The sequence below is a fragment of the Salmo trutta genome, unplaced genomic scaffold, assembly GCF_901001165.1.
Source record: "Salmo trutta unplaced genomic scaffold, fSalTru1.1, whole genome shotgun sequence".
Classification (NCBI taxonomy): domain Eukaryota; kingdom Metazoa; phylum Chordata; class Actinopteri; order Salmoniformes; family Salmonidae; genus Salmo; species Salmo trutta.
Genome location: NW_021823053.1, coordinates 25,322 through 50,825, shown reverse-complemented (window position 1 = coordinate 50,825; position 25,504 = coordinate 25,322). Strand labels below are relative to the sequence as shown.

The following is a 25,504-nucleotide window of genomic DNA, read 5'->3' as shown; positions in this document are numbered from 1 at the left end:
AATTAAAGCTGCTGTAAATATAACGTGATTTGACATCATTTTATTTGTGGCCAATGACTTTGAGTCTTCTTGGATGGGCACTTCTAATGTAAATCTATGGCAGCACCCACACACGGGCTTGAATTTTTTAGCTCTCCCTGTAGATTTTGCGGTGATGTAGTGTCCCCATGAGTGACAGAACACTGAGCCAATCACGGCGCAACTAGAGAGCATTACCAACCCCTACGCTCTGTATTTTCCACCGGCTGACCCTCCCACCACAGAAAGCACTGGGCTAGGCTGAAACACCTGTATATTGGAGATGCCCCTCCACCACAGAAAGCACTGAGCTAAGCTGAAACACCTGCCTTTTGGAGATGCCTTACTCAAGAAGCAACCATGTTTGTATGCGACTCACATTTCATTGTTTTTTACATTGTTTGCAAACTGATCTGTGACATGTATTAATGTCAAAAATGAACATGAAAAACAGACTATTTTAAAAATGTTTGCTCGACAGGTGGGTCTCACCTGCCCTGAATGACAGGCCGCCACTGAGTATATGTTACCAACAGATGCATATCTGTATTCCCAGTCATGTGAAATCCATAGATTAGGGTCTAATGAATTTATTTCAAATTGACATGATTTCTTTACAGGAACTTTAAATTGTTGCGTTTATATTTTTTTCTTCAGTGTATATTCATAAGTGTGCAAATTTTCATCATAATTATTAATTTACAAAATATACTGGACGAAACTATTATTCTGAAGGATTTGGAGAAACGGAAGTAGTTGTTTTTATTGTTGCCCGTTTCACGGCGGTGTAAATAAACAATGCAGTTTGCTTGTCCGAAGACGGTCTGGCTAGAATATTCTGGTACCGTCGAAGGGCAGGACTGAAATCTGCTTCAACACTAATAGAGATATCATTCATTACTTTTTCCAGTGGAGTGAATCGGTGAGTTTTGCTACCTAGAATATGGGACAAATGTCACAGAAAAAAAACGGTTAGCCAGTGCGCAGCTAGCTAACTAGCTAACAATGATAATGCTAACTAGCATGCTAACTAGCATTATCATTAGCAAGATGAATGTCAGAAGAAGCAGGGCGCTAGGGTATTACCAATGTAAAGACGTTTAGATCGGGGTTGTTCTCCTTGGGGTGAAGGTCGAACACAAGCAAACTTCAGATTTTACAATTGGCATTAGCAAGAAGTGATAGGAGTTAAAGTTGTCATTGAGCCAGCTGATCAACTAACGTTAGCTAAAGTTAGCTAGCTGTAGCTTGTTTGAAAGACAGTACGCACGTTAGCTGTGGTAGCTGGTACTCAAGTCTGCAAACACGCTAATGTTACGGCTGGCTATGATCCTCCTTACCTGTTGTGTTCTGATCCTCCTGGCCTGTTTGTGTTGTGATCCTCCTGGCCTGTTTGTGTTGTGATCCTCCTGGCCTGTTTGTGTTGTGATCCTCCTGGCCTGTTTGTGTTGTGATCCTCCTGGCCTGTTTGTGTTGTGATCATCCTGGCCTGTTTGTGTTGTGATCATCCTGGCCTGTTTGTGTTGTGATCCTCCTGGCCTGTTTGTGTTGTGATCCTCCTGGCCTGTTTGTGTTGTGATCATCCTGGCCTGTTTGTGTTGTGATCATCCAGGCCTGTTTGTGTTGTGATCCTCCTGGCCTGTTTGTGTTGTGATCCTCCTGGCCTGTTTGTGTTGTGATCCTCCTGGCCTGTTTGTGTTGTGATCCTCCTGGCCTGTTGTGATCCTCCTGGCCTGTTTGTGTTGTGATCCTCCTGGCCTGTTGTGATCCTCCTGGCCTGTTTGTGTTCTGATCCTCCAGGTTCCTCCAAGCCATGCACTGCAGCTGCGTACGGAGCTCCAGGGCTCTGTCTCCTGCCCTGCTCTCTAGGCTGCTGTCCCATGCAGGATGTTGGGCTCCGGGGACTAGGCCTAGGGGTCTCTGGAGCTCCCCCCGGAGCCTGGCCTCGGCTGCAGAGACCGCGCAGCCCATCCCCTTGCCCAGCCAAGCCCGGGTGGTGATCTGTGGAGGGGGCATCGTAGGGACGTCTGTTGCCTATCACCTGGCCAAGCTGGGCTGGACTGATATCGTGCTATTGGAGCAGGGAAGGTAAGAGGCTAAATGATGTGGTCTGTTTACAAGAGGGGGGGGGGGGGGGGGTGCATGTTTCCATAACACTTTATTTGTGGGTAGGAGGACAATATGACATTTTCATGAGTTTATTGTTTTACTGGGCTTGTCAGGTGATGGGAGACCAATACAGTAAAAGCGCGGACTAGCCTACGAGACCTTATTGTAATCAATAATAACATCTAGAAAGCAGAAGGAACCATAGTCTTATGTCTCATTACTCACTCTGCTGTGTGTGGTCCTCTGTCTGTGTGGTCCTCTGTCTGTGTGGTCCTCTGTCTGTGTGGTCCTCTGTCTGTGTGGTCCTCTGTCTGTGTGGTCCTCTGTCTGTGTGGTCCTCTGTCTGTGTGGTCCTCTGTCTGTGTTCGACAGGGGGGAAAGTATATGGCCGTTTTTACAGCTATGGGATGTACTGTGTGATCTACTATCTGTGTAATTGCGGATCATAGAATCCCTATGAATTATTGTGATCTCATGTGTATTATGCATGACCATTTAATGAGGGTGGTGTTAGGCTGGGCGCTGGCACCACCAGGCTGGGTGTTAGGCTGGGCGCTGGCACCACCAGGCTGGGTGTTAGGCTGGGTGTTAGGCTGGGCGCTGGCACCACCAGGCTGGGTGTTAGGCTGGGCGCTGGCACCACCAGGCTGGGTGGTGTTAGGATGGGCGCTGGCACCACCAGGCTGGGTGGTGTTAGGCTGGGCGCTGGCACCACCAAGCTGGGTGTTAGGCTGGGCGCTGGCACCACCAGGCTGGGTGTTAGGCTGGGCGCTGGCACCACCAGGCTGGGTGTTAGGCTGGGCGCTGGCACCACCAGGCTGGGTGTTAGGCTGGGCGCTGGCACCACCAGGCTGGGTGTTAGGCTGGGTGCTGGGATCACCAGGCTGGGTGTTAGGCTGGGTACTGGCATCACCAGGCTGGGTGCTGGCATCACCAGGCTGGGTGTTAGGCTGGGTGCTGGGATCACCAGGCTGGGTGCTGGCACCACCAGGCTGGATGTTAGGCTGGGTGCTGGCACCACCAGGCTGGATGTTAGGCTGGGTGCTGGCCCCACCAGGCTGGGTGTTAGGCTGGGTGCTGGCATCACCAGGCTGGGTGTTAGGCTGGGTACTGGCATCACCAGGCTGGGTGTTAGGCTGGGTGCTGGGATCACCAGGCTGGGTGCTGGCACCACCAGGCTGGATGTTAGGCTGGGTGCTGGCACCACCAGGCTGGATGTTAGGCTGGGTGCTGGCCCCACCAGGCTGGGTGTTAGGCTGGGTGCTGGCATCACCAGGCTGGGAGTTAGGCTGGGTGCTGGCATCACCAGGCTGGGTGTTAGGCTGGGTGCTGGCATCACCAGGCTGGGTGTTAGGCTGGGTGCTGGGATCATCTGTGTGTGTGTGTTGTACCAGTGGTATTTAGTTGTGTGTGTATAAACTACATTTACCAGTGGTATTTCGTTGTGTGTGTGTGTGTGTGTGTATATAAACTACATTTACCAGTGGTATTTACATTTACATTTAAGTCATTTAGCAGACGCTCTTATCCAGAGTGACTTACAAATTGGTGCATTCACCTTATGATATCCAGTGGAACAACCACTTTACAATAGTGCATCTAAATCTTTTAAGGGGGGGGTTAGAAGGATTACTTTATCCTATTCTAGGTATTCCTTAAAGAGGTGGGGTTTCAGGTGTCTCCGGAAGGTGGTGATTGACTCCGCTGTCCTGGCGTCGTGAGGGAGCTTGTTCCACCATTGGGGTGCCAGAGCAGCGAACAGTTTTGACTGGGCTGAGCGGGAACTGTGCTCCCTCAGAGGTAGGGAGGCGAGCAGGCCAGAGGTGGATGAACGAAGTGCCCTTGTTTGGGTGTAGGGCCTGATCAGAGCCTGAAGGTACGGAGGTGCCGTTCCCCTCACAGCTCCGTAGGAAAGCACCATGGTCTTGTAGCGGATGCGAGCTTCAACTGGAAGCCAGTGGAGAGAGCGGAGGAGCGGGGTGACGTGAGAGAACTTGGGAAGGTTGAACACCAGACGGGCTGCGGCTTTCTGGATGAGTTGTAGGGGTTTAACCTCTATGGGACCGGCGGGACGAATTCGTCCCACCTACGTAACAGCTAGTGTAATCCTGTGGCGCGATTTTTAAAACGTTTGAAATGCTATTACTTCAATTTCTCAAACATATGACTATTTTACAGCTATTTAAAGACAAGACTCTCGTTAATCTAACCACACTGTCCGATTTCAAAAAGGCTTTACAACGAAAGCAAAACATTAGATTATGTCAGCAGAGTACCCAGCCAGAAATAATCAGACACCCATTTTTCAAACTAGCATATAATGTCACAAAAACCTAAACCACAGCTAAATGCAGCACTAACCTTTTATGATCTTCATCAGATGACACACCTAGGACATTATGTTATACAATACATGCATGTCTGTTCAATCAAGTTCATAGTTATATCAAAAACCAGCTTTTTACATTAGCATGTGACGTTCAGAAAAAGCATACCCCCCGCAAACTTCCGGGGAATTTACTAAGAATTTGCTAAATTACTCACGATAAACGTTCACAAAAAGCATAACAATTATTTTAAGAATTATAGATACATTACTCCTCTATGCACTCGATATGTCCGATTTTAAAATAGCTTTTCGGATGAAGCACATTTTGCAATATTCTAAATACATAGCCCAGCCATCACGGGCTAGCTATTTAGACACCCGGCAAGTTTAGCCTTCATCAAAATCATATTTCCTATAAGAAAAATGGTCTTACCTTTCCTATTCTTCGTCAGAATGCACTCCCAGGACTTCTACTTCAATAACAAATGTAGGTTTGGTCCCAAATAATCCATCGTTATATCCAAACATCGGCGTTTTGTTCGTGCGTTCTAGACACTATCAGAATGCTAAATCATGGCGCAGAAAGTGACAAAAAAATTCTAAATATTCCATTACCGTATTCCGAAGCATGTCAACCGCTGTTTAAAATCAATTTTTATGCAATTTATCTCGTAGAAAAGCGATAATATTCCGACCGGGAATCTGCAATTAGCTAAACAGCCGAATGAAAATACTCCACGGGGGCGAATCGCGCACGGGCCTAATTCTGTTGTCCCCTGATGCGACACTTGGAAAAGGAGATAATGTGTTTCAGCCTGAGGCTGCCTCGTCATCGTTCAGGTTTTTCCCGGGTTCTGAGAGCCTATTGGAGCCCTAGGAATTGTCACGTTACAGCTAAGATCCTGACTCTTCAAAAAACAGAAGCAAGAACAACAACACCTTGTCAGACAGGGTACTTCCTGAGAGGTTAATGGCACAGGCAGGGAGCCCAGCCAACAGCGAGTTGCAGTAATCCAGACGGGAGATGACAAGTGCCTGGATTAGCCAGCTTCCTGTGTGAGGCAGGGTGGTACAATGCGAATGTTGTAGAGCATGAACCTACAGGATCGGGTCACCGCCTTGATGTTAGTGGAGAACGACAGGGTGTTGTCCAGGGTCACGCAAAGGTTCTTAGCACTCTGGGAGGAGGACACAATGGAGTTGTCAACCGTGATGGCGAGATCATGGAACGGGCAGTCCTTCCCCGGGAGGAAGAGCAGCTCCGTCTTGCCGAGGTTCAGCTTGAGGTGGTGATCCGTCATCCACACTGATATGTCTGCCAGAGATGCGATTCGCCACCTGGTTATCAGAAGGGGTGGAAAGAGAAGATTAATTGTGTGTCGTCTGCATAGCAATGATAGGAGAGACCATGTGAGGATATGACAGAGCCAAGTGACTTGGTGTATAGCGAGAATAGGAGAAGGCCTAGAACAGAGCCCTGGGGGACACCAGTGGTGAGAGCACGTGGTGCGGAGACAGATTCTCGCCACGCCACCTGGTAGGAGCGACCTGTCAGGTAGGACACAATCCAAGCGTGGGCCGCGCCGGAGATGCCCAACTCGAAGAGGGTGGAGAGGAGGATCTGATGGTTCACAGTATCAAAGGCAGCCGATAGGTCTAGAAGGATGAGAGGAGAGAGAGTTAGCTTTAGCAGTGCGGAGCGCCTCCGTGACACAGAGAAGAGCAGTCTCAGTTGAATGACCAGTCTTGAAACCTGACTGATTTGGATCAAGAAGGTCATTCTGAGAGAGATAGCAGGAGAGCTGGCCAAGGATGGCACGTTCAAGAGTTTTGGAGAGAAAAGAAAGAAGGGATACTGGTCTGTAGTTGTTGACATCGGAGGGATCGAGTGTAGGTTTTTTCAGAAGGGGTGCAACTCTCGCTCTCTTGAAGATGGAAGGGACGTAGCCAGCGGTCAAGGATGAGTTGATGAGCGAGGTGAGGTAAGGGAGAAGGTCTCCGGAAATGGTCTGGAGAAGAGAGGAGGGGATAGGTTCAAGCGGGCAGGTTGTTGGGCGGCCGGCCGTCACAAGACGTGAGATTTCATCTGGAGAGAGAGGGGAGAAAGAGGTCAAAGCACAGGGTAGGGCAGTGTGAGCAGGACCAGCGGTGTCGTTTGACTTAGCAAATGAGGATCGGATGTCGTCGACCTTCTTTTCAAAATGGTTGACGAAGTCATCCGCAGAGAGGGAGGAGGGGGGGGGATTCAGGAGGGAGGAGAAGGTGGCAAAGAGCTTCCTAGGGTTAGAGGCAGATGCTTGGAATTTAGAGTGGTAGAAAGTGGCTTTAGCAGCAGAGACAGAAGAGGAAAATGAAGAGAGGAGGGAGTGAAAGGATGCCAGGTCCGCAGGGAGGCGAGTTTTCCTCCATTTCCGCTCGGCTGCCCGGAGCCCTGTTCTGTGAGCTCGCAATGAGTTGTCGAGCCACGGAGCAGGAGGGGAGGACCGAGCCGGCCTGGAGGATAGGGGACATAGAGAGTCAAAGGATGCAGAAAGGGAGGAGAGGAGGGTTGAGGAGGCAGAATCAGGAGATAGGTTGGAGAAGGTTTGAGTAGAGGGAAGAGATGATAGGATGGAAGAGGAGAGAGTAGCGGGGGTTGGGACGGCGCAATACCATCCGAGTAGGGGCAGAGTGAGAAGTGTTGGATGAGAGCGAGAGGGAAAAGGATACAAGGTAGTGGTCGGAGACTTGGAGGGGAGTTGCAATGAGATTAGTGGAAGAACAGCATCTAGTAAAGATGAGGTCAAGCGTATTGCCTGCCTTGTGAGTAGGGGGGAAGGTGAGAGGGTGAGGTCAAAAGAGGAGAGGAGTGGAAAGAAGGAGGCAGAGAGGAATGAGTCAAAGGTAGACGTGGGGAGGTTAAAGTCACCCAGAACTGTGAGAGGTGAGCCATCCTCAGGAAAGGAACTTATCAAGGCGTCAAGCTCATTGATGAACTCTCCAAGGGAACCTGGAGGGCGATAAATGATAAGGATGTTAAGCTTGAAAGGGCTGGTAACTGTGACAGCATGGAATTCAAAGGAGGCGATAGACAGATGGGTCAGGGGAGAAAGAGAGCATGTCCACTTGGAAGAGATGAGGATCCCAGTGCCACCACCCCGCTGACCAGAAGCTCTCGGGGTGTGCGAGAACACGTGGGCAGACGAGGAGAGAGCAGTAGGAGTAGCAGTGTTATCTGTGGTAATCCATGTTTCCGTCAGCGCCAAGAAGTCGAGGGACTGGAGGGTAGCATAGGCTGAGATGAACTCTGCCTTGTTGGCCGCAGACCGGCAGTTCCAGAGGCTGCCGGAGACTCCACGTGGGTCGTGCGCGCTGGGACCACCAGGTTAGAGTGGCAGCGGCCACGCGGTGTGAAGCGTTTGTATGGCCTGTGCAGAGGGGAGAGAACAGGAATAGACAGACACATAGTTGACAGGCTACAGAAGAGGCTACGCTAATGCAAAGGAGATTGGAATGACAAGTGGACTACACGTCTCGAATGTTCAGAAAGTTAAGCTTACGTTGCAAAAATCTTATTGACTAAAATGATTAAAATGATACAGTACTGCTGGCTGGTGAAGTAGGCTAGCTAGCAGTGGCTGCGTTGTTGACTTTGTTTGAAAGTGTAGCTGGCTAGGTAATCTCGATAGTTTCAGTGCTACACCTTATCATGATACAAAGGCAACTATGTAGCTAGCTAACACTAGCTAATCTGGCTAGCTAACCTCGATAATTACTCTAAACTACACAATTATCTTAGATACAAAGACAGCAAAGACAACTATGTAGCTAACTAACACTACACTAATCAAATCGTTCCGTCGTAATGTATTAGTTTCTACAGTGCTGCTAGTCGGTAGAAGTTGGCTAGCTAGCTGGCGGTTGTTGACTAAGTAGGAGAGCGGTGGCGCGGCGGACGAAAATAGCTGGCTAGCTAACCTCGATAATTACTCTAAACTACACAATTATCTTTGATACAAAGACAGCTAAGTAGCTAGCTAAAAAATTGCTCAGATCAAACAAATCAAACCGTTGTAATGTAATGAGATGTGCTGCACTCCGCTCCGCAGGTAATATTACGACTACTCGCTCCAAACCCGGAAGTAGTTGTGTGTGTGTATATAAACTACATTTACCACCAGGCTGTGTGCTAGGCTAGGTGCTGTAGCTAACCATGTTGTCCTCATCTCTCTGTGTGCTAGGCTAGGTGCTGTACCTAACCATGTTGTCCTCATCTCTCTGTGTGCTAGGCTAGGTGCTGTACCTAACCATGTTGTCCTCATCTCTCTGTGTGCTAGGCTAGGTGCTGTACCTAACCATGTTGTCCTCATCTCTCTGTGTTAGGCTAGGTGCTGTACCTAACCATGTTGTCCTCATCTCTCTGTGTGCTAGGCTAGGTGCTAGGCTAGGTGCTGTACCTAACCATGTTGTCCTCATCTCTCTGTGTGCTAGGCTAGGTGCTGTACCTAACCATGTTGTCCTCATCTCTCTGTGTTAGGCTAGGTGCTGTACCTAACCATGTTGTCCTCATCTCTCTGTGTGCTAGGCTAGGTGCTAGGCTAGGTGCTGTAGCTAACCATGTTGTCCTCATCTCTCTGTGTGCTAGGCTAGGTGCTGTATCTAACCATGTTGTCCTCATCTCTCTGTGTGCTAGGCTAGGTGCTGTAGCTAACTATGTTGTCCTCATCTCTCTGTGTGCTAGGCTAGGTGCTGTATCAAACCCATGTTGTCCTCATCTCTGTGTGCTAGGCTAGGTGCTGTATCTAACCATGTCCTCATCTCTCTGTGTGCTAGGCTAGGTGCTGTATCTAACCATGTCCTCATCTCTCTGTGTGCTAGGCTAGGTGCTGTACCTAACCATGTCCTCATCTCTCTGTGTGCTAGGCTAGGTGCTGTACCTAACCATGTTGTCCTCATCTCTCTGTGTGCTAGGCTAGGTGCTGTAGCTAACCATGTTTCCTCATCTCTCTGTGTGCTAGGCTAGGTGCTGTAGCTAACCATGTTGTCCTCATCTCTCTGTGTGCTAGGCTAGGTGCTGTAGCTAACCATGTTGTCCTCATCTCTCTGTGTGCTAGGCTAGGTGCTGTAGCTAACCATGTTGTCCTCATCTCTCTGTGTGCTAGGCTAGGCGCTGTAGCTAACCATGTTGTCCTCATCTCTCTGTGTGCTAGGCTAGGTGCTGTAGCTAACCGTGTTGTGCTCATCTCTCTGTGTGCTAGGCTAGGTGCTGGCACCACCAGGCTGTGTGCTGGGATCGTCAGCGTTGCCAAGCCCATCTCCATTGAGTGTAAAATGGCTGACTACTCCAACTCCCTGTATGAACACCTGGAGGAGGAGACTGGGGTCAAGACAGGTGGGATGGACTTCTACAGTATGACAAGCCTGGTTTCCACGCCATTTGTGCTAACATGCCTACAGTATCACTAGCCTGAGTTACGCTCCATTTGTGCTAACATGCCTACAGTATGACTAGCCTGAGTTACACTCCATTTGTGCTAACATGCCTACAGTATGACTAGCCTGGTTTCCACGCCATTTGTACTAACATGCCTCAGTATGACTCTAGCCTGAGTTCCCTCTCTTCTTCTCACATGCTGTTTCCGTTTGTGTATAAGCTGGATTGAACAGTGGTATTTAGTCTTGTGAAAAAACAGATTTACCAGTGGTATTTAGTCTTGTGCCAAAGCCAAGAGAGTATGGCAGGGCGTTGCCTTGTGTGGTTTAACATGAGATGACTCGTGACTTGGCAGTCCTGATGTGTGTGTGTGTGTTTGTTCCAGGCTACGTGAGAACAGGCTCTCTATGCCTGGCCCAGAATCAGGACCGTTTCCTGTCCCTGAAACGTCTGGCATCCAGGCTAAAGTAAGTCCCTCTCTGACCGCCCTTCTCTTCCCTTCCCTCCCTGACCGCCCTTCTCTTCTCTTCCCTCCCTGACCGCCCTTCTCTTCCCTTCCCTCCCTGACCGCCCTTCTCTTCTCTTCCCTCCCTGACCGCCCTTCTCTTCCCTCCCCTCCCTGACCGCCCTTCTCTTCCCTCCCTGACCGCCCTTCTCTTCCCTCCCTGACCGCCCTTCTCTTTCCTCCCTGACCGCCCTTCTCTTTCCTCCCTGACCGCCCTTCTCTTTCCTCCCTGACCGCCCTTCTCTTTCCTCCCTGACCGCCCTTCTCTTTCCTCCCTGACCGCCCTTCTCTTCCCTCCCTGACCGCCCTTCTCTTCCCTTCCCTCCCTAACTGCCCTTCTCTTCTCTCCCCTCCCCGACCGCCCTTCTCTTCCATCCCTTCCCCGACCGCCCTTCTCTTCCCTCCCCTCCCGACCGCCCTTCTCTCCCCTCCCGACCGCCCTTCTCTCCCCTCCCCGACCGCCCTTCTCTTCCCTCCCCTCCCGACCGCCCTTCTCTTCCCTCCCCTCCCCGACCGCCCTTCTCTTCTCTCCCCGACCGCCCTTCTCTTCTCTCCCCGACCCGACCGCCCTTCTCTTCCCTCCCCTCCCCGACCGCCCTTCTCTCCCCTCCCCGACCGCCCCTTCTCTTCTTTCCTCTCCCTGACCGCCCTACTCTTCCCTACCCTGCCTCTTCTCTGGTCCAGTAGGTCTCTCCCTGACCCAGTAGGTCTCTCCCTGACCCTGCCTCTCTGGTCCAGTAGGTCTCTCCCTGACCCTGCCTCTCTCTGGTCCAGTAGGTCTCTCCCTGACCCTGCCTCTCTCTGGTCCAGTAGGTTTCTCTCTGGTCCAGTAGATCTCTTCCTGACCCTGCCTCTCTCTGCTCCAGTAGATCTCTCCCTGACCCTGCCTCTCCTCTGGTGCAGTAAATCTCTCCCTGGCCCTGCCTCTCCTCTGGTCCAGTAGGTCTCTCTCTCTGGTCCAGTAGGTCTCTCTCTCTGGTCCAGTAGGTCTCTCTCTCTGGTCCAGTAGGTCTCTCTCTCTCTGTCCAGTAGGTCTCTCTCTCTCTGTCCAGTAGGTCTCTCTCTCTCTGGTCCAGTAGGTCTCTCTCTCTCTGGTCCAGTAGGTCTCTCTCTCTCTGGTCCAGTAGGTCTCTCTCTCTCTGGTCCAGTAGGTCTCTCTCTCTCTGGTCCAGTAGGTCTCTCTCTCTCTGGTCCAGTAGGTCTCTCTCTCTCTGGTCCAGTAGGTCTCTCTCTCTCTGGTCCAGTAGGTCTCTCTCTCTGGTCCAGTAGGTCTCTCTCTCTGGTCCAGTAGGTCTCTCTCTCTGGTCCAGTAGGTCTCCCTGACCCTGCCTCTCCTCTGGTCCAGTACGTCTCTCCCTGACCCTGCCTCTCCTCTGGTCCAGTAGATCTCTCCCTGACCCTGCCTCTCCTCCGGTCCAGTAGGTCTCTCCCTGACCCTGCCTCTCTCTGGTCCAGTAGGTCTCTCCCTGACCCTGCCTCTCTCTGGTCCAGTAGGTTTCTCCATGGTCCAGTAGGTCTCTTCTTGAACCTGCCTCTCTATGGTCCAGTAGGTCTCTCTCTGGTCCAGTAGGTCTCTCCCTGACCCTGTCTCTCTCTGGTCCAGTAGGTCTCTCCCTGACCCTGCCTCTCCTCCGATCCAGTAGGTCTCTCTCTCTGGTCCAGTAGGTCTCTCTCTCTGGTCCAGTAGGTGTCTCTCTCTCTGGTCCAGTAGGTCTCTCTCTCTCTGGTCCAGTAGGTCTCTCTCTCTCTGGTCCAGTAGGTCTCTCTCTCTCTGGTCCAGTAGGTCTCTCTCTCTCTGGTCCAGTAGGTCTATCTCTCTCTGGTCCAGTAGGTCTCTCTCTCTCTGGTCCAGTAGGTCTCTCTCTCTCTGGTCCAGTAGGTCTCTCTCTCTCTGGTCCAGTAGGTCTCTCTCTCTCTGGTCCAGTAGGTCTCCCTGACCCTGCCTCTCCTCTGGTCCAGTACGTCTCTCCCTGACCCTGCCTCTCCTCTGGTCCAGTAGGTCTCTCTCTCTGGTCCAGTAGGTCTCTCTCTCTGGTCCAGTAGATCTCTCTCTCTGGTCCAGTAGATCTCTCTCTCTGTTCCAGTAGATCTCTCTCTCTGGTCCAGTAGGTCTCTCTCTCTGGTCCAGTAGGTCTCTCCCTGCCTCTCCTCTGGTCCAGTAGGTCTCTCCCTGCCTCTACTCTGGTCCAGTAGGTCTCTCCCTGACCCTGTCTCTCTCTGGTCCAGTAGGTCTCTCCCTGACCCTGCCTCTCCTCCGGTCCAGTAGGTCTCTCTCTCTGGTCCAGTAGGTCTCTCCCTGACCCTGCCTCTCTCTGGTCCAGTAGGTCTCTCTCTGGTCCAGTAGGTCTCTCCCTGCCTCTCCTCTGGTCCAGTAGGTCTTTCCCTGACCCTGCCTCTCCTCTGGTCCAGTAGGTCTCTCCCTGACCCTGCCTCTCCTCTGGTCCAGTAGGTCTCTCTCTCTGGTCCAGTAGGTCTCTCTCTCTGGTCCAGTAGGTCTATCTTTCTGGTCCAGTAGGTCTCTCTCTCTGGTCCAGTAGGTCTCTCTCTCTGGTCCAGTAGGTCTCTCTCTCTGGTCCAGTAGGTCTCTCCCTGCCTCTCCTCTGGTCCAGTAGGTCTCTCCCTGCCTCTACTCTGGTCCAGTAGGTCTCTCCCTGACCCTGTCTCTCTCTGGTCCAGTAGGTCTCTCCCTGACCCTGCTTGTCCTCTGGTCCAGTAGGTCTCTCCCTGACCCTGCTTCTCCGCTGGTCCAGTAGGTCTCTCCCTGACCCTGCCTCTCCTCTGGTCCAGTAGATCTCTCCCTGACCCTGCCTCTCCTCCGGTCCAGTAGGTCTCTCTCTGGTCCAGTAGGTCTCTCTCTCTGGTCCAGTAGGTCTCTCCCTGCCTCTCCTCTGGTCCAGTAGGTCTATCCCTGACCCTGTCTCTCTCTGGTCCAGTAGGTCTCTCCCTGCCTCTCCTCTGGTCCAGTAGGTCTCTCCCTGCCTCTACTCTGGTCCAGTAGGTCTCTCCCTGACCCTGTCGCTCTCTGGTCCAGTAGGTCTCTCCCTGACCCTGCCTCTCCTCCGGTCCAGTAGATCTCTCTCTCTGGTCCAGTAGGTCTATCTCTCTGGTCCAGTAGGTCTATCTCTCTGGTCCAGTAGGTCTCTCTCTCTGGTCCAGTAGGTCTCTCTCTCTGGTCCAGTAGGTCTCTCTCTCTGGTCCAGTAGGTCTCTCTCTCTGGTCCAGTAGGTCTCTCCCTGCCTCTCCTCTGGTCCAGTAGGTCTCTCCCTGACCCTGTCTCTCTCTGGTCCAGTAGGTCTCTCCCTGACCCTGTCTCTCGCTTGTCCAGTAGGTCTCTCCCTGACCCTGCCTCTCCTCTGGTCCAGTAGGTCTCTCCCTGACCCTGCCTCTCATCTGGTCCAGTAGATCTCTCCCTGACCCTGCCTCTCCTCCTGTCCAGTAGGTCTCTCTCTCTGGTCCAATAGGTCTCTCTCTGGTCCAGTAGGTCTCTCTCTCTGGTCCAGTAGGTCTCTCTCTCTGGTCCAGTAAGGTCTCTCCCTGCCTCTCCTCTGGTCCAGTTGGTCTCTCCCTGACCCTGCCTCTCTCTGGTCCAGTAGGTCTCTCTCTGGTCCAGTAGGTCTCTCCCTGACCCCGCCTCTCTCTGGTCCAGTAGGTCTCTCCCTGACCCTGCCTCTCCTCTGGTCCAGTAGGTCTCTCTCTGGTCCAGTAGGTCTCTCCCTGCCTCTCCTCTGGTCCAGTAGGTCTTTCCCTGACCCTGCCTCTCCTCTGGTCCAGTAGGTCTCTCCCTGACCCTGCCTCTCCTCTGGTCCAGTAGGTCTCTCTCTCTGGTCCAGTAGGTCTCTCTCTCTGGTCCAGTAGGTCTCTCTCTCTGGTCCAGTAGGTCTCTCTCTCTGGTCCAGTAGGTCTCTCCCTGCCTCTCCTCTGGTCCAGTAGGTCTCTCCCTGACCCTGCCTCTCCTCCGGTCCAGTAGGTCTCTCTCTGGTCCAGTAGGTCTCTCTCTCTGGTCCAGTAGGTCTCTCCCTGCCTCTCCTCTGGTCCAGTAGGTCTTTCCCTGCCTCTCCTCTGGTCCAGTAGGTCTCTCCCTGACCCTGTCTTTCTCTGGTCCAGTAGGTCTCTCCCTGACCCTGTCTCTCTCTGGTCCAGTAGGTCTCTCCCTGACCCTGCCTCTCCTCTGGTCCAGTAGGTCTCTCCCTGACCCTGCCTCTCCTCTGGTCCAGTAGATCTCTCCCTGACCCTGCCTCTCCTCCGGTCCAGTAGGTCTCTCTATGGTCCAGTAGGTCTCTCTCTGGTCCAGTAGGTCTCTCCCTGACCCTGTCTCTCTCTGGTCCAGTAGGTCTCTCCCTGACCCTGCCTCTCCTCTGGTCCAGTAGGTCTCTCCCTGACCCTGCCTCTCCTCTGGTCCATTAGATCTCTCCCTGACCCTGCCTCTCCTCCGGTCCAGTAGGTCTCTCTCTGGTCCAGTAGGTCTCTCACTCTGGTCCAGTGGGTCTCTCTCTCTGGTCCAGTAGGTCTCTCACTCTGGTCCAGTAGGTCTCTCACTCTGGTCCAGTAGGTCTCTCTCTCTGGTCCAGTAGGTCTCTCTCTCTGGTCCAGTAGGTCTCTCTCTCTGGTCCAGTAGGTCTCTCTCTCTGGTTCAGTAGGTCTCTCTCTCTGGTCCAGTAAGTCTCTCTCTCTGGTCCAGTAAGGTCTCTCCCTGCCTCTCCTCTGGTCCAGTAGGTCTCTCCCTGACCCTGCCTCTCATCTGGTCCAGTAGATCTCTCCCTGACCCTGCCTCTCCTCCTGTCCAGTAGGTCTCTCTCTCTGGTCCAGTAGGTCTCTCTCTCTGGTCCAGTAGGTCTCTCTCTCTGGTCCAGTAGGTCTCCCTGACCCTGCCTCTCCTCTGGTCCAGTAGATCTCTCCCTGACCCTGCCTCTCCTCTGGTCCAGTAGATCTCTCCCTGACCCTGCCTCTCCTCCGGTCCAGTAGGTCTCTCTCTGGTCCAGTAGGTCTCTCGCTCTGGTCCAGTGGGTCTCTCTCTCTGGTCCAGTAGGTCTCTCACTCTGGTCCAGTAGGTCTCTCTCTCTGGTCTAGTAGGTCTCTCTCTCTGGTCCAGTAGGGCTCTCTCTCTGGTCCAGTAGGGCTCTCTCTCTGGTCCAGTAGGTCTCTCTCTCTGGTCCAGTAGGTCTCTCTCTCTGGTCCAGTAGGTCTCTCTCTCTGGTCCAGTAAGGTCTCTCTCTCTGGTCCAGTAAGGTCTCTCCCTGCCTCTCCTCTGGTCCAGTAGGTCTCTCCCTGACCATGCCTCTCTCTGGTCCAGTAGGTCTCTCTCTTGGTCCAGTAGGTCTCTCTCCCTGACCCTGCCTCTCTCTGGTCCAGTATGTCTCTCTCTCTGGTCCAGTAGGTCTCTCCCCTGACCCCCTGCCTCTCCTCTGTCCAGTAGGTCTCTCTCTGGTCCAGTAGGTCTTTCCCTGACCCTGCCTCTCCTCTGGTCCAGTAGGTCTCTCCCTGACCCTGCCTCTCCTCTGGTCCAGTAGGTCTCTCCCTGACCCTGTCTCTCCTCTGGTCTGAATTATAGCTCAGTACTCTCTCTCGACTGTTCATTACATTTAGTCCTTCTAGACTATTCATTACATTTGTCCTATCCAGCTCCACTGGCCTGCTGTTTTCTATTAGTCCATCTCTGACAAGCAGTCTCCACTGGCCTGCTGAATGTTTCTGGAAATCTCCATAACTCTCCTCTCTCTCCTCCTCAATCCCTCTCCTCTCTCCCCTCTTCCCCCTCCTCCTCTCTCTCCTCCTCCTCTCTCCTCCTCCTCTCTCCTCCTCCTCTCTCCTCCTCCCTCTCCTCCCCCCTCTCCTCCCCCCTCTCCTCCTCCCTCCTCCTCTCTCCTTCTCCTTCTCCCTCTCCTTCTCCCTCTCCTCCTCCCTCTCCTCCTCCCTCTCCTCCTCCCTCTCCTCCTCTATCCTCCTCCCTCTCCTCCTCTCTCCCTCTCCTTCTCTCTCTCCCCTCCCCTCTCTCTCAGTGTGATGGGGATCCCCTGTAACGTGATTAAACCCAAAGAGGTCTCCAAGCTCCACCCCATGGTGAATATTCATGACCTGGTGGGTGCGCTCCACCTTCCGGGGGATGCCGTGGTATCACCGCCTGACGTCAATCACGCCCTCGCCACGGCAGCGGCCGGACACGGTGAGACAGTAAAACCAAGGATGGACTATTGTTAGACTTGCAAACCTAAAAATTCCCAGGTTTTTCCAGAAATCCTGATTGGATGATTCCAGATGTCCTGCTTGTTCCGTCCTGATTCGGGGGAATTTTCTGTAGTGGAGATTTCAATAGGAAGTTAGAACCATGTGATATTGCCATCAGTTAGGATGTAATGAAGCCAGAAAGCAAGGCTTCTGGAGGGAAGGGCCAAGGTGTGGCCTGTCAGGCAGAGTGAGTTAGTTAGGATTTAATGAAGCCAGAAAGCAAGGCTTCTGGAAGGAAGGGCCAAGGTGTGGCCTGCCAAGCAGAGTGAGTTAGTTAGGACGTAATGAAGCCAGAAAGCAAGGCTTCTGGAGGGAAGGGCCAAGGTGTGGCCTGCCAAGCAGAGTGAGTTAGTTAGGACGTAATGAAGCCAGAAAGCAAGGCTTCTGGAGGGAAGGGCCAAGGTGTGGCCTGCCAGGCAGAGTGAGTTAGTTAGGATGTAATGAAGCCAGAAAGCAAGGCTTCTGGAGGGAAGGGCCAAGGTGTGGCCTGCCAGGCAGAGTGAGTTAGTTAGGACGTAATGAAGCCAGAAAGCAAGGCTTCTGGAGGGAAGGGCCAAGGTGTGGCCTGCCAGGCAGAGTGAGTTAGTTAGGATGTAATGAAGCCAGAAAGCAAGGCTTCTGGAGGGAAGGGCCAAGGTGTGGCCTGCCAAGCAGAGTGAGTTAGTTAGGACGTAATGAAGCCAGAAAGCAAGGCTTCTGGAGGGAAGGGCCAAGGTGTGGCCTGCCAAGCAGAGTGAGTTAGTTAGTTCCCATGGGGCATCTCTTTGGCTAATTTAACATCCTGGTACTCCAGTCAATCTGCCGGGGAACTACACATAGTGTTTGTAATATTTGATCACATTGTACCGTTCTACATGAATACATATACAGTTGAAGTCGGAAGTTTACATACACTTAGGTTGGAGTCAGTAAAACACATTTTTTCAACCACTCCACAAATTTCTTGTTAACAAACTATAGTTTTGGCAAGTCAGTTAGGACATCTACTTTGTGCATGACACAAGTCATTTTTCCAACAATTGTTTACAGACAGATTTCACTTATAATTCACTGTATCACAATTCCAGTGGGTCAGAAGTTTACATACACTAAGTTGACTGTGCCTTTAAAGAGCTTGGAAAATTCCAGAAAATGATGTCATGGCTTTAGAAGCTTCTGATAGGCTAATTGATATAATTTGAGTCAATTGGAGGTGTACCTGTGGATGTATTTCAAGGCCTACCTTCAAACTCAGTACCTCTGTGCTTGACATCATGCGGAAATCAAAAAAAATCAGCCAAGACCTCATAATTGTAGAACTCCACAAGTCTGGTTCATCCTTGGGAGCAATTTCCAAACGCCTGAAGGTACCACGTTCATCTGTACAAACAATAGTATGCAAGTATAAACACCATGGGACCACGCAGCCGTCATACCGCTCAGGAAGGAGACGCGTTCTGTCACCTAGAGAATAATGTACTTTGGTGCGAAAAGTGCAAATCAATCCCAGAACAACAGCAAAGGACCTTGTGAAGATGCTGGAGGAAACAGGTACAAAATTATCCATATCCACAGTAAAACGAGTCCTATATCGACATAACCTGAAAGGCCGCTCAGCAAGGAAGAAGCCACTGCTCCAAAATCGCCATAAAAATGCCAGACTACGGTTTGCAACTGCACATTTTGGAGAAATGTCCTCTGGTCTGATGAAACAAAAATAGAACTGTTTGACCATAATGACCATCGTTATGTTTGGAGGAAAAGGGGGAGACTTGCAAGCCAAAGAACACCATCCCAACCGTGAAGCATGGGGGTGGCAGCATCATGTTGTGGGGGTGCTTTGCTGCAGGAGGGACTGGAGCACTTCACAAAATAGATGGCATCATGAGGATGGAAAATTACGTGGATATATTGAAGCAACATCTCAAGACATCAGTCAGGAAGTTAAAGCTTGGACACAAATGGGTCTTCCAAATGGACAATGACCCCAAGCATACTTCCAAAGTTGTGGCAAAATGGCTTAAGGACAACAAAGTCAAGGTATTGGAGTGGCCATCACAAAGCCCTGATCTCAATCCTCTAGAAAATTTGTGGGCAGAACTGAAAAAGCGTGTGTGAGCAAGGAGGCCTACAAACCTGACTCAGTTACACCAGCTCTGTCAGGAGGAATGGGCCAAAATTCACCCAACTTATTGTGGGAAGCTTGTGGAAGGCTACCCAAAACGTTTGACCCAAGTTAAACAATTTAAAGGCAATGCTATCAAATACTAATTGAGTTTATATGTAAACTTTTGACCCACTGGGAATGTGATAAAAGAAATAAAAGCTGAAATAAATCATTCTCTCCACTATTATTCTGACATTTCACATTCTTAAAATAAAGTGATGATCCTAACTGACCTAAGACAGGGAATTTTTACTAGGATTAAATATCAGGAATTGTGAAAAACTGAGTTTAAATGTATTTGGTTAAGGTGTATGTAAACTTCCGACTTCGACCGTCTGCCCTGTTCTGATCCTCCAGGAGTGCAGATCCATGAACGCACCACAGTTAACCACGTGATGATGGACAAGGGACATGTGACAGCGGTGGAGACGGACAGAGGAGCCATCGAGTGTGAATACTTTGTCAACTGTGCAGGACAGGTGAATCTCTCCATTACGTGTGTGACTGTGTGTGTGTGACTGTGTGTGTGACTGTGTGTGACTGTGTGTGTGACTGTGTGAGACTGTGTGTGTGTGTGAGACTGTGTGGGAGAGAGAGACTGTAAATGACTTGGGGTCTCTCTCCCTCTCCACTAGTCTTTAGACAGTTAACACTGTGCTAGACAGCTCTCTTCAGCCCAACTGATCTAAGGTTTCATAGCGCGTTATGAATGATAGGATGCATCCTATTTAGTGCACTACAATAAGGAACCATTTGGGACATATACATGCTGTATATGAAGTGTTGTAACTAGCTGTCTCCTGAGGTTTATAAACTAAAGACTCTCTGGGTGTAGGAGCTGGACCAGACCAGTTTTGTAACTAAACTAAAGACTCTCTGGGTGTAGGAGCTGGACCAGACCAGTATTGTAACTAAACTAAAGACTCTCTGGGTGTAGGAGCTGGACCAGGCCAGTGTTGTAACTAAACTAAAGACTCTCTGGGTGTAGGAGCTGGACCAGACCAGTGTTGTAACTAAACTAAAGACTCTCTGGGTGTAGGAGCTGGACCAGGCCAGTGTTGTAACTAAACTAAAGACTCTCTGGGTGTAGGAGCTGGACCAGACCAGTGTTGTAACTAAACTAAAGACTCTCTGGGTGTAGGAGCTGGACCAGGCCAGTGTTGTAACTAAACTAAAGACTCTCTGGGTGTAGGAGCTGGACCAGACCAGTGTTGTAACTAAACTAAAGACTCTCTGGGTGTAGGAGCTGGACCAGGCCAGTGTTGTAACTAAAGTAAACACTCTCTGGGTGTAGGAGCTGGACCAGACCAGTGTTGTAACTAAACTAAAGACTCTCTGGGTGTAGGAGCTGGACCAGGCCAGTGTTGTAACTAAACTAAAGACTCTCTGGGTGTAGGAGCTGGACCAGACCAGTGTTGTAACTAAACTAAAGACTCTCTGGGTGTAGGAGCTGGACCAGACCAGTGTTGTAACTAAACTAAAGACTCTCTGGGTGTAGGAGCTGGACCAGGCCAGTGTTGTAACTAAACTAAAGACTCTCTGGGTGTAGGAGCTGGACCAGACCAGTGTTGTAACTAAACTAAAGACTCTCTGGGTGTAGGAGCTGGACCAGGCCAGTGTTGTAACTAAACTAAAGACTCTCTGGGTGTAGGAGCTGGACCAGTGTTATAACTAAACTAAAGACTCTCTGGGTGTAGGAGCTGGACCGGACCAGTGTTGTAACTAAACTAAAGACTCTCTGGGTGTAGGAGCTGGACCAGACCAGTGTTGTAACTAAACTAAAGACTCTGGGTATAGGAGCTGGAGCAGACCAGTGTTGTAACTAGCTGTCATATCATAGGGGGTTATGAATGCTATATTATGTGTTATAACTGTCCTATGTATGTTCCTCAGTGGGCGTATGAGCTGGGCCAGGCCAGTGAGACCAAGGTGTCTGTTCCTCTCCATGGATGTGAACACTTCTACCTCCTCTCCAAGCCTCTAGCAGAGCCTCTACAGCCCAGCACCCAGGTGAGACTACCTCTTCTACAGCCCAGCACCCCAGGTGAGACCACCTCCTCTCAGAGCCCAGAACCCCAGGTGAGACCACCTCCTCTCAGAGCCCAGAACCCCAGGTGAGACTACCTCCTCTCAGAGCCTCTACAGCCCAGCACCCCAGGTGAGACCACCTCCTCTCAGAGCCCAGAACCCCAGGTGAGACCACCTCCTCTACAGCCCAGAACCAGTGTTCTGGTTCTATGTGGGTGGCTTTGCTTTGTAATTGAGTACCACGTTCACTTTATTAATGTCTACCATTTTTGTTTTACTTTGCTTGTAAAATAATCCACATATTGTTTCTTCAAGGAGTTAGAGCTGGTTCCGTTCAGTCCAGAAGGCGTTGAGAGACTAGCTGTAATATGGCTGAACCAGTGATGGGTTTAGGATACTGTCATTCATATTCACCCAGTTCAATGTAACAGTGATGGGTTTAGGATACTGTCCTTCATATTCACCCAGTTCAATGTAACAGTGATGGGTTTAGGATACTGTCATTCATATTCACCCAGTTCAATGTAACAGTGATGGGTTTAGGATACTGTCATTCACCCAGTTCAATGTAACAGTGATGGGTTTAGGATACTGTCATTCATATTCAAATCAAATGTATTTATAAAGCCCTTCTTACATCAGCTGATATCTCAAAGTGCTGTACAGAAACCCTGCCTAAAACCCCAAACAGCAAGCAATGCAGGTGTAGAAGCACTGTGGCTAGGAAAAACTCCCTAGAAAGGCCAAAACCTTGGAAGAAACCTAGAGAGGAACCAGGCTATGAGGGGTGGCTAGGAAAAACTCCCTAGAAAGGCCAGAACCTAGGAAGAAACCTAGAGAGGAACCAGGCTATGAGGGGTGGCTAGGAAAAACTCCCTAGAAAGGCCAGAACCTAGGAAGAAACCTAGAGGAACCAGGCTATGAGGGGTGGCTAGGAAGAACTCCCTAGAAAGGCCAAAACCTAGGAAGAAACCTAGAGAGGAACCAGGCTCTGAGGGGTGGCCAGTCCTCTTCTGGCTGTGCCGGGTGGAGATTATAACAGATAATGACCCACTCAATACCAGTAATCAAGGTGACAGATATTGACCCATTCAATACCACCTTGCACACTCTTTCCTGCATCTATCTGATCTACGGTGTCATCATTAGTCCAAACAGTTTCAAAAGAGATATTCAATTGGACAAATCCAGTAATGTTCATCCCTGTTTTTGTTCCGTTTTAAGAAATGTTTTTCATCAGAATCGGCAGAATGAATATACCCCTGATCACACACTAACACAGTTCACTTTCATAGCAGCCATGTACAAACAGCATGATCACTTTCATAGCAGCCACGTACAAACAGCATGATCACTTTCATAGCAGCCACGTACAAACAGCATGTTCACTTTCATAGCAGTCCCGTACAAACAGCATGATCCCTTTCATAGCAGCCACATACAAACAGCATGATTCCTTTCATAGCAGCCCCGTACAAACATCATGATCCCTTTCATAGCAGCCCCATACAAACATCATGATCCCTTTCATAGTAGTCACATACAAACAGCATGATTACGTACAAACAGTATGATCACTTTCATAGCAGCCCCATACAAACAACATGATCACTTTCATAGCAGCCCCATACAAACAGCATGATCACTTTCATAGCAGCCCCTTACAAACAGCATGATCCCTTTCATAGCAGCCCCATACAAACAGCATGATCCCTTTCATAGCAGCCCCATACAAACAGCATGATCACTTTCATAGCAGCTCCATACAAACAGCATGATCCCTTTCATAGCAGCCACATACAAACAGCATGATCACGTACAAACAGCATGATCACTTTCATAGCAGCCACATACAAACAGCATGATCCCTTTCATAGCAGCCACATACAAACAGCATGATCACTTTCATAGCAGCCCCATACAAACAGCATGATCCCTTTAACCTTTTAATAGCAGCCACATACAAACAGCATGATCACTTTCATGGCAGCCACGTACAAACAGCATGATCCCTTTAATAGCAGCCACGTACAAACAGCATGATCACTTTCATAGCAGCCACGTACAAACAGCATGATCACCTTCATAGCAGCTACGTACAAACAGCATGATTCTTTTCATAGCAGCCACGTACAAACAGCATGATCACTTTCATAGCAGCCACGTACAAACAGCATGATCACTTTCATAGCAGCCACGTACAAACAGCATGATCACTTTCATAGCAGCCACGTACAAACAGCATGATCACTTTCATAGCAGCCAAGTACAAACAGCATGATCACTTTCATAGCAGCCACGTACAAACAGCATGATCCCTTTCATAGCAGCCACGTACAAACAGCATGATCCCTTTCATAGCAGCCACATACAAACAGCATGATCACTTTGCTCGTTGTAGAATAACTTCTCACATCTATGCGCTCTCCTCAACGTTTCCCTTCGCTTGCAGACTTCAGTGCACCACATCAGCTGTCTGTGACCAGGCGAAAAAACCTTTCAGAGCCAAACCTTCATATCATAACCGCTACGCACAGCCTACATCGTTGTCACCATATTAGCTGACGTCATAGCTAGTCAACATAGCTACTAGAACTAATGCATTAGTAAAACCGCTACAATCATGCAGTACAGTCAGCAAGCAGTTTAGCAGTTACACCGGCGGGCCCCGGTGGAAATAAATTAATATAACCAAAAGCTTACCTTGACTTGGCATTGGATAGTTCCAGTGTTGGATAGCCATAGCCAGCTAGCTAACATAGTATCTCTCTTTGTTTGAGTAGGCTAATCTAGCTAGCTGCATTCGCTAGCTGTGTACGTGAAGAAGAAAAAAAAATACAGAAAAATATAGCAAACGCTCTCTCTCTTGCTTTTCCTTCATTTTTGAAGAAATTCAAAAAGGCACTCGCACATCTGAGCAATCTTGTTGCAGGTGCATGGCAACAGTTGAAACAGGATGAAGAAATTCATTTGAAAACTGTTCAACTATTGTCTGTCTCTCAAGTCAACTACTCACCACGTTTTATGCACTGCTAGCTAGCTGTAGCTTATACTTTCAGTACTAGATTAATTATCTGATCTTTTGATTGGGTGGACAACATGTCAGGTCATGCTGCAAAAGCTCTGATAGGTTGGAGAACATCCTCCGGAAGTTGTCATAATTACTGTGTAAGTCTATGGAAGGGGGTGAGAACCACGAGCCTCCTAGGTTTTGTTCCCAGAGGAGGACGGAAACTAGCTGTCCTCCGGCTACATCGTGGTGCTGTTGAGGCTACTGTAGACCTTCATTGCAAAACAGTGTGTTTTTTTTAATCAATGATTTGGTAACATACAAATATTTTTTTTGTGTAGTTTTATCTAAATGGGATAATTTTTTTACATTTTTATGAAATTATCTGAGGAGGATTGTCCTCCCCTTCCTCCTCTGAGGAGCCTCCACAGGCCTGAACTCTGTCCTATCTAGTGGTCAGGGTGTGTTGTAATCAGGGCTCTAAAGTGTGACCAATAATGGTCGCATATGCAACAAAATATTTTTTCCAGGAGTTTTATTTTGGGAGGACTGTGTGACTATATGAAGAAGAAAATAAATCTCCCAGCGAATTGTTTTAATGATAAGGCTTGGCTGTACACATGCTTCAGAAGCAGATAGAATTCAATAGAGGCTGTTTCTTTTATCAATTTAATTAAATTTTCTGGTGTTCAACATTTCATTTATCCTCCCAACCATATCCATGTGGGGTTAAGGGTCAGGAGTTAGACTGTGTTGTAACTGTGTATCTCTGTGTGTTCTCTCTCTCTCTCTAGTGGTGACAGATCCAACCATATCCATGTGGGGTCAGGGGTTAGACTGTGTTGTAACTGTGTATCTCTGTGTGTTCTCTCTCTAGTGGTGATAGATCCAACCATATCCATGTGGGGTTAGACTGTGTTGTAACTGTGTATCTCTGTGTGTTCTCTCTCTCTCTCTAGTGGGGACAGATCCAACCATATCCATGTGGGGTCAGGGGTTAGACTGTGTTGTAACTGTGTATCTCTGTGTGTTCTCTCTCTCTAGTGGTGATAGATATGGATGGGAGGATCTATGTGAGAGCGTGGCAGGGAGGGGTCCTGTCTGGAGGATTTGAGAAGAACCCTAAACCCATTTTCACCGAGGGACGTAATCAGCTGGAGATACAGAACATGCAGGAGGACTGGGACCACTTCGGTGAGAGACGGGGGCTGATTTATCTACAACGGCACTCTGTTCAGTTTACGTTGCCACAGCTACTGTTAAACATGGGATTCCATTTAGCAGACGTTTTACCAACTGAGCCACACATTCTAGAATGGGTTGGCCCCAGTGGGAATCGAACCCATGATGTTGGTGCCACCACATTCTAGAATGGGTTGGCCCCAGTGGGAATCGAACCCATGATGTTGGAGCCACATTCTAGAATGGGTTGGCCCCAGTGGGAATCGAACCCATGATGTTGGTGCTACACATTCTAGAATGGGTTGCCCCCAGTGGGAATCGAACCCATGATGTTGGAGCCACATTCTAGAATGGGTTGCCCCCAGTGGGAATTGAACCCATGATGTTGGAGCCACATTCTAGAATGGGTTGCCCCCAGTGGGAATCGAACCCATGATGTTGGTGCCACCACATTCTAGAATGGGTTGGCCCCAGTGGGAATCGAACCCATGATGTTGGTGCCACCACATTCTAGAATGGGTTGGCCCCAGTGGGAATCGAAC

At 49.9% G+C, this 25,504-nt stretch overlaps 1 protein-coding gene across 2 annotated transcripts in view; it reads left to right on the top strand.

Annotated features, from left to right (window-relative positions):
* Nucleotides 1-726: 726 nt before the first annotated feature.
* LOC115188488 (pyruvate dehydrogenase phosphatase regulatory subunit, mitochondrial) overlaps nucleotides 727-25,504 on the top strand; it is a gene marked incomplete at its 3' end in the record, with an annotated part of 48,241 nt that continues 23,463 nt past the window's right edge. The window contains 8 exon segments of one of the 2 annotated variants that reach the window (XM_029747358.1): nucleotides 727-940; nucleotides 1,819-2,106; nucleotides 9,694-9,827; nucleotides 10,255-10,336; nucleotides 16,371-16,534; nucleotides 19,100-19,221; nucleotides 20,636-20,786; nucleotides 24,825-24,974. In XM_029747358.1, the coding sequence (XP_029603218.1) occupies nucleotides 1,832-2,106; nucleotides 9,694-9,827; nucleotides 10,255-10,336; nucleotides 16,371-16,534; nucleotides 19,100-19,221; nucleotides 20,636-20,786; nucleotides 24,825-24,974 (1,078 nt within the window). 2 annotated transcript variants of the gene reach the window in all.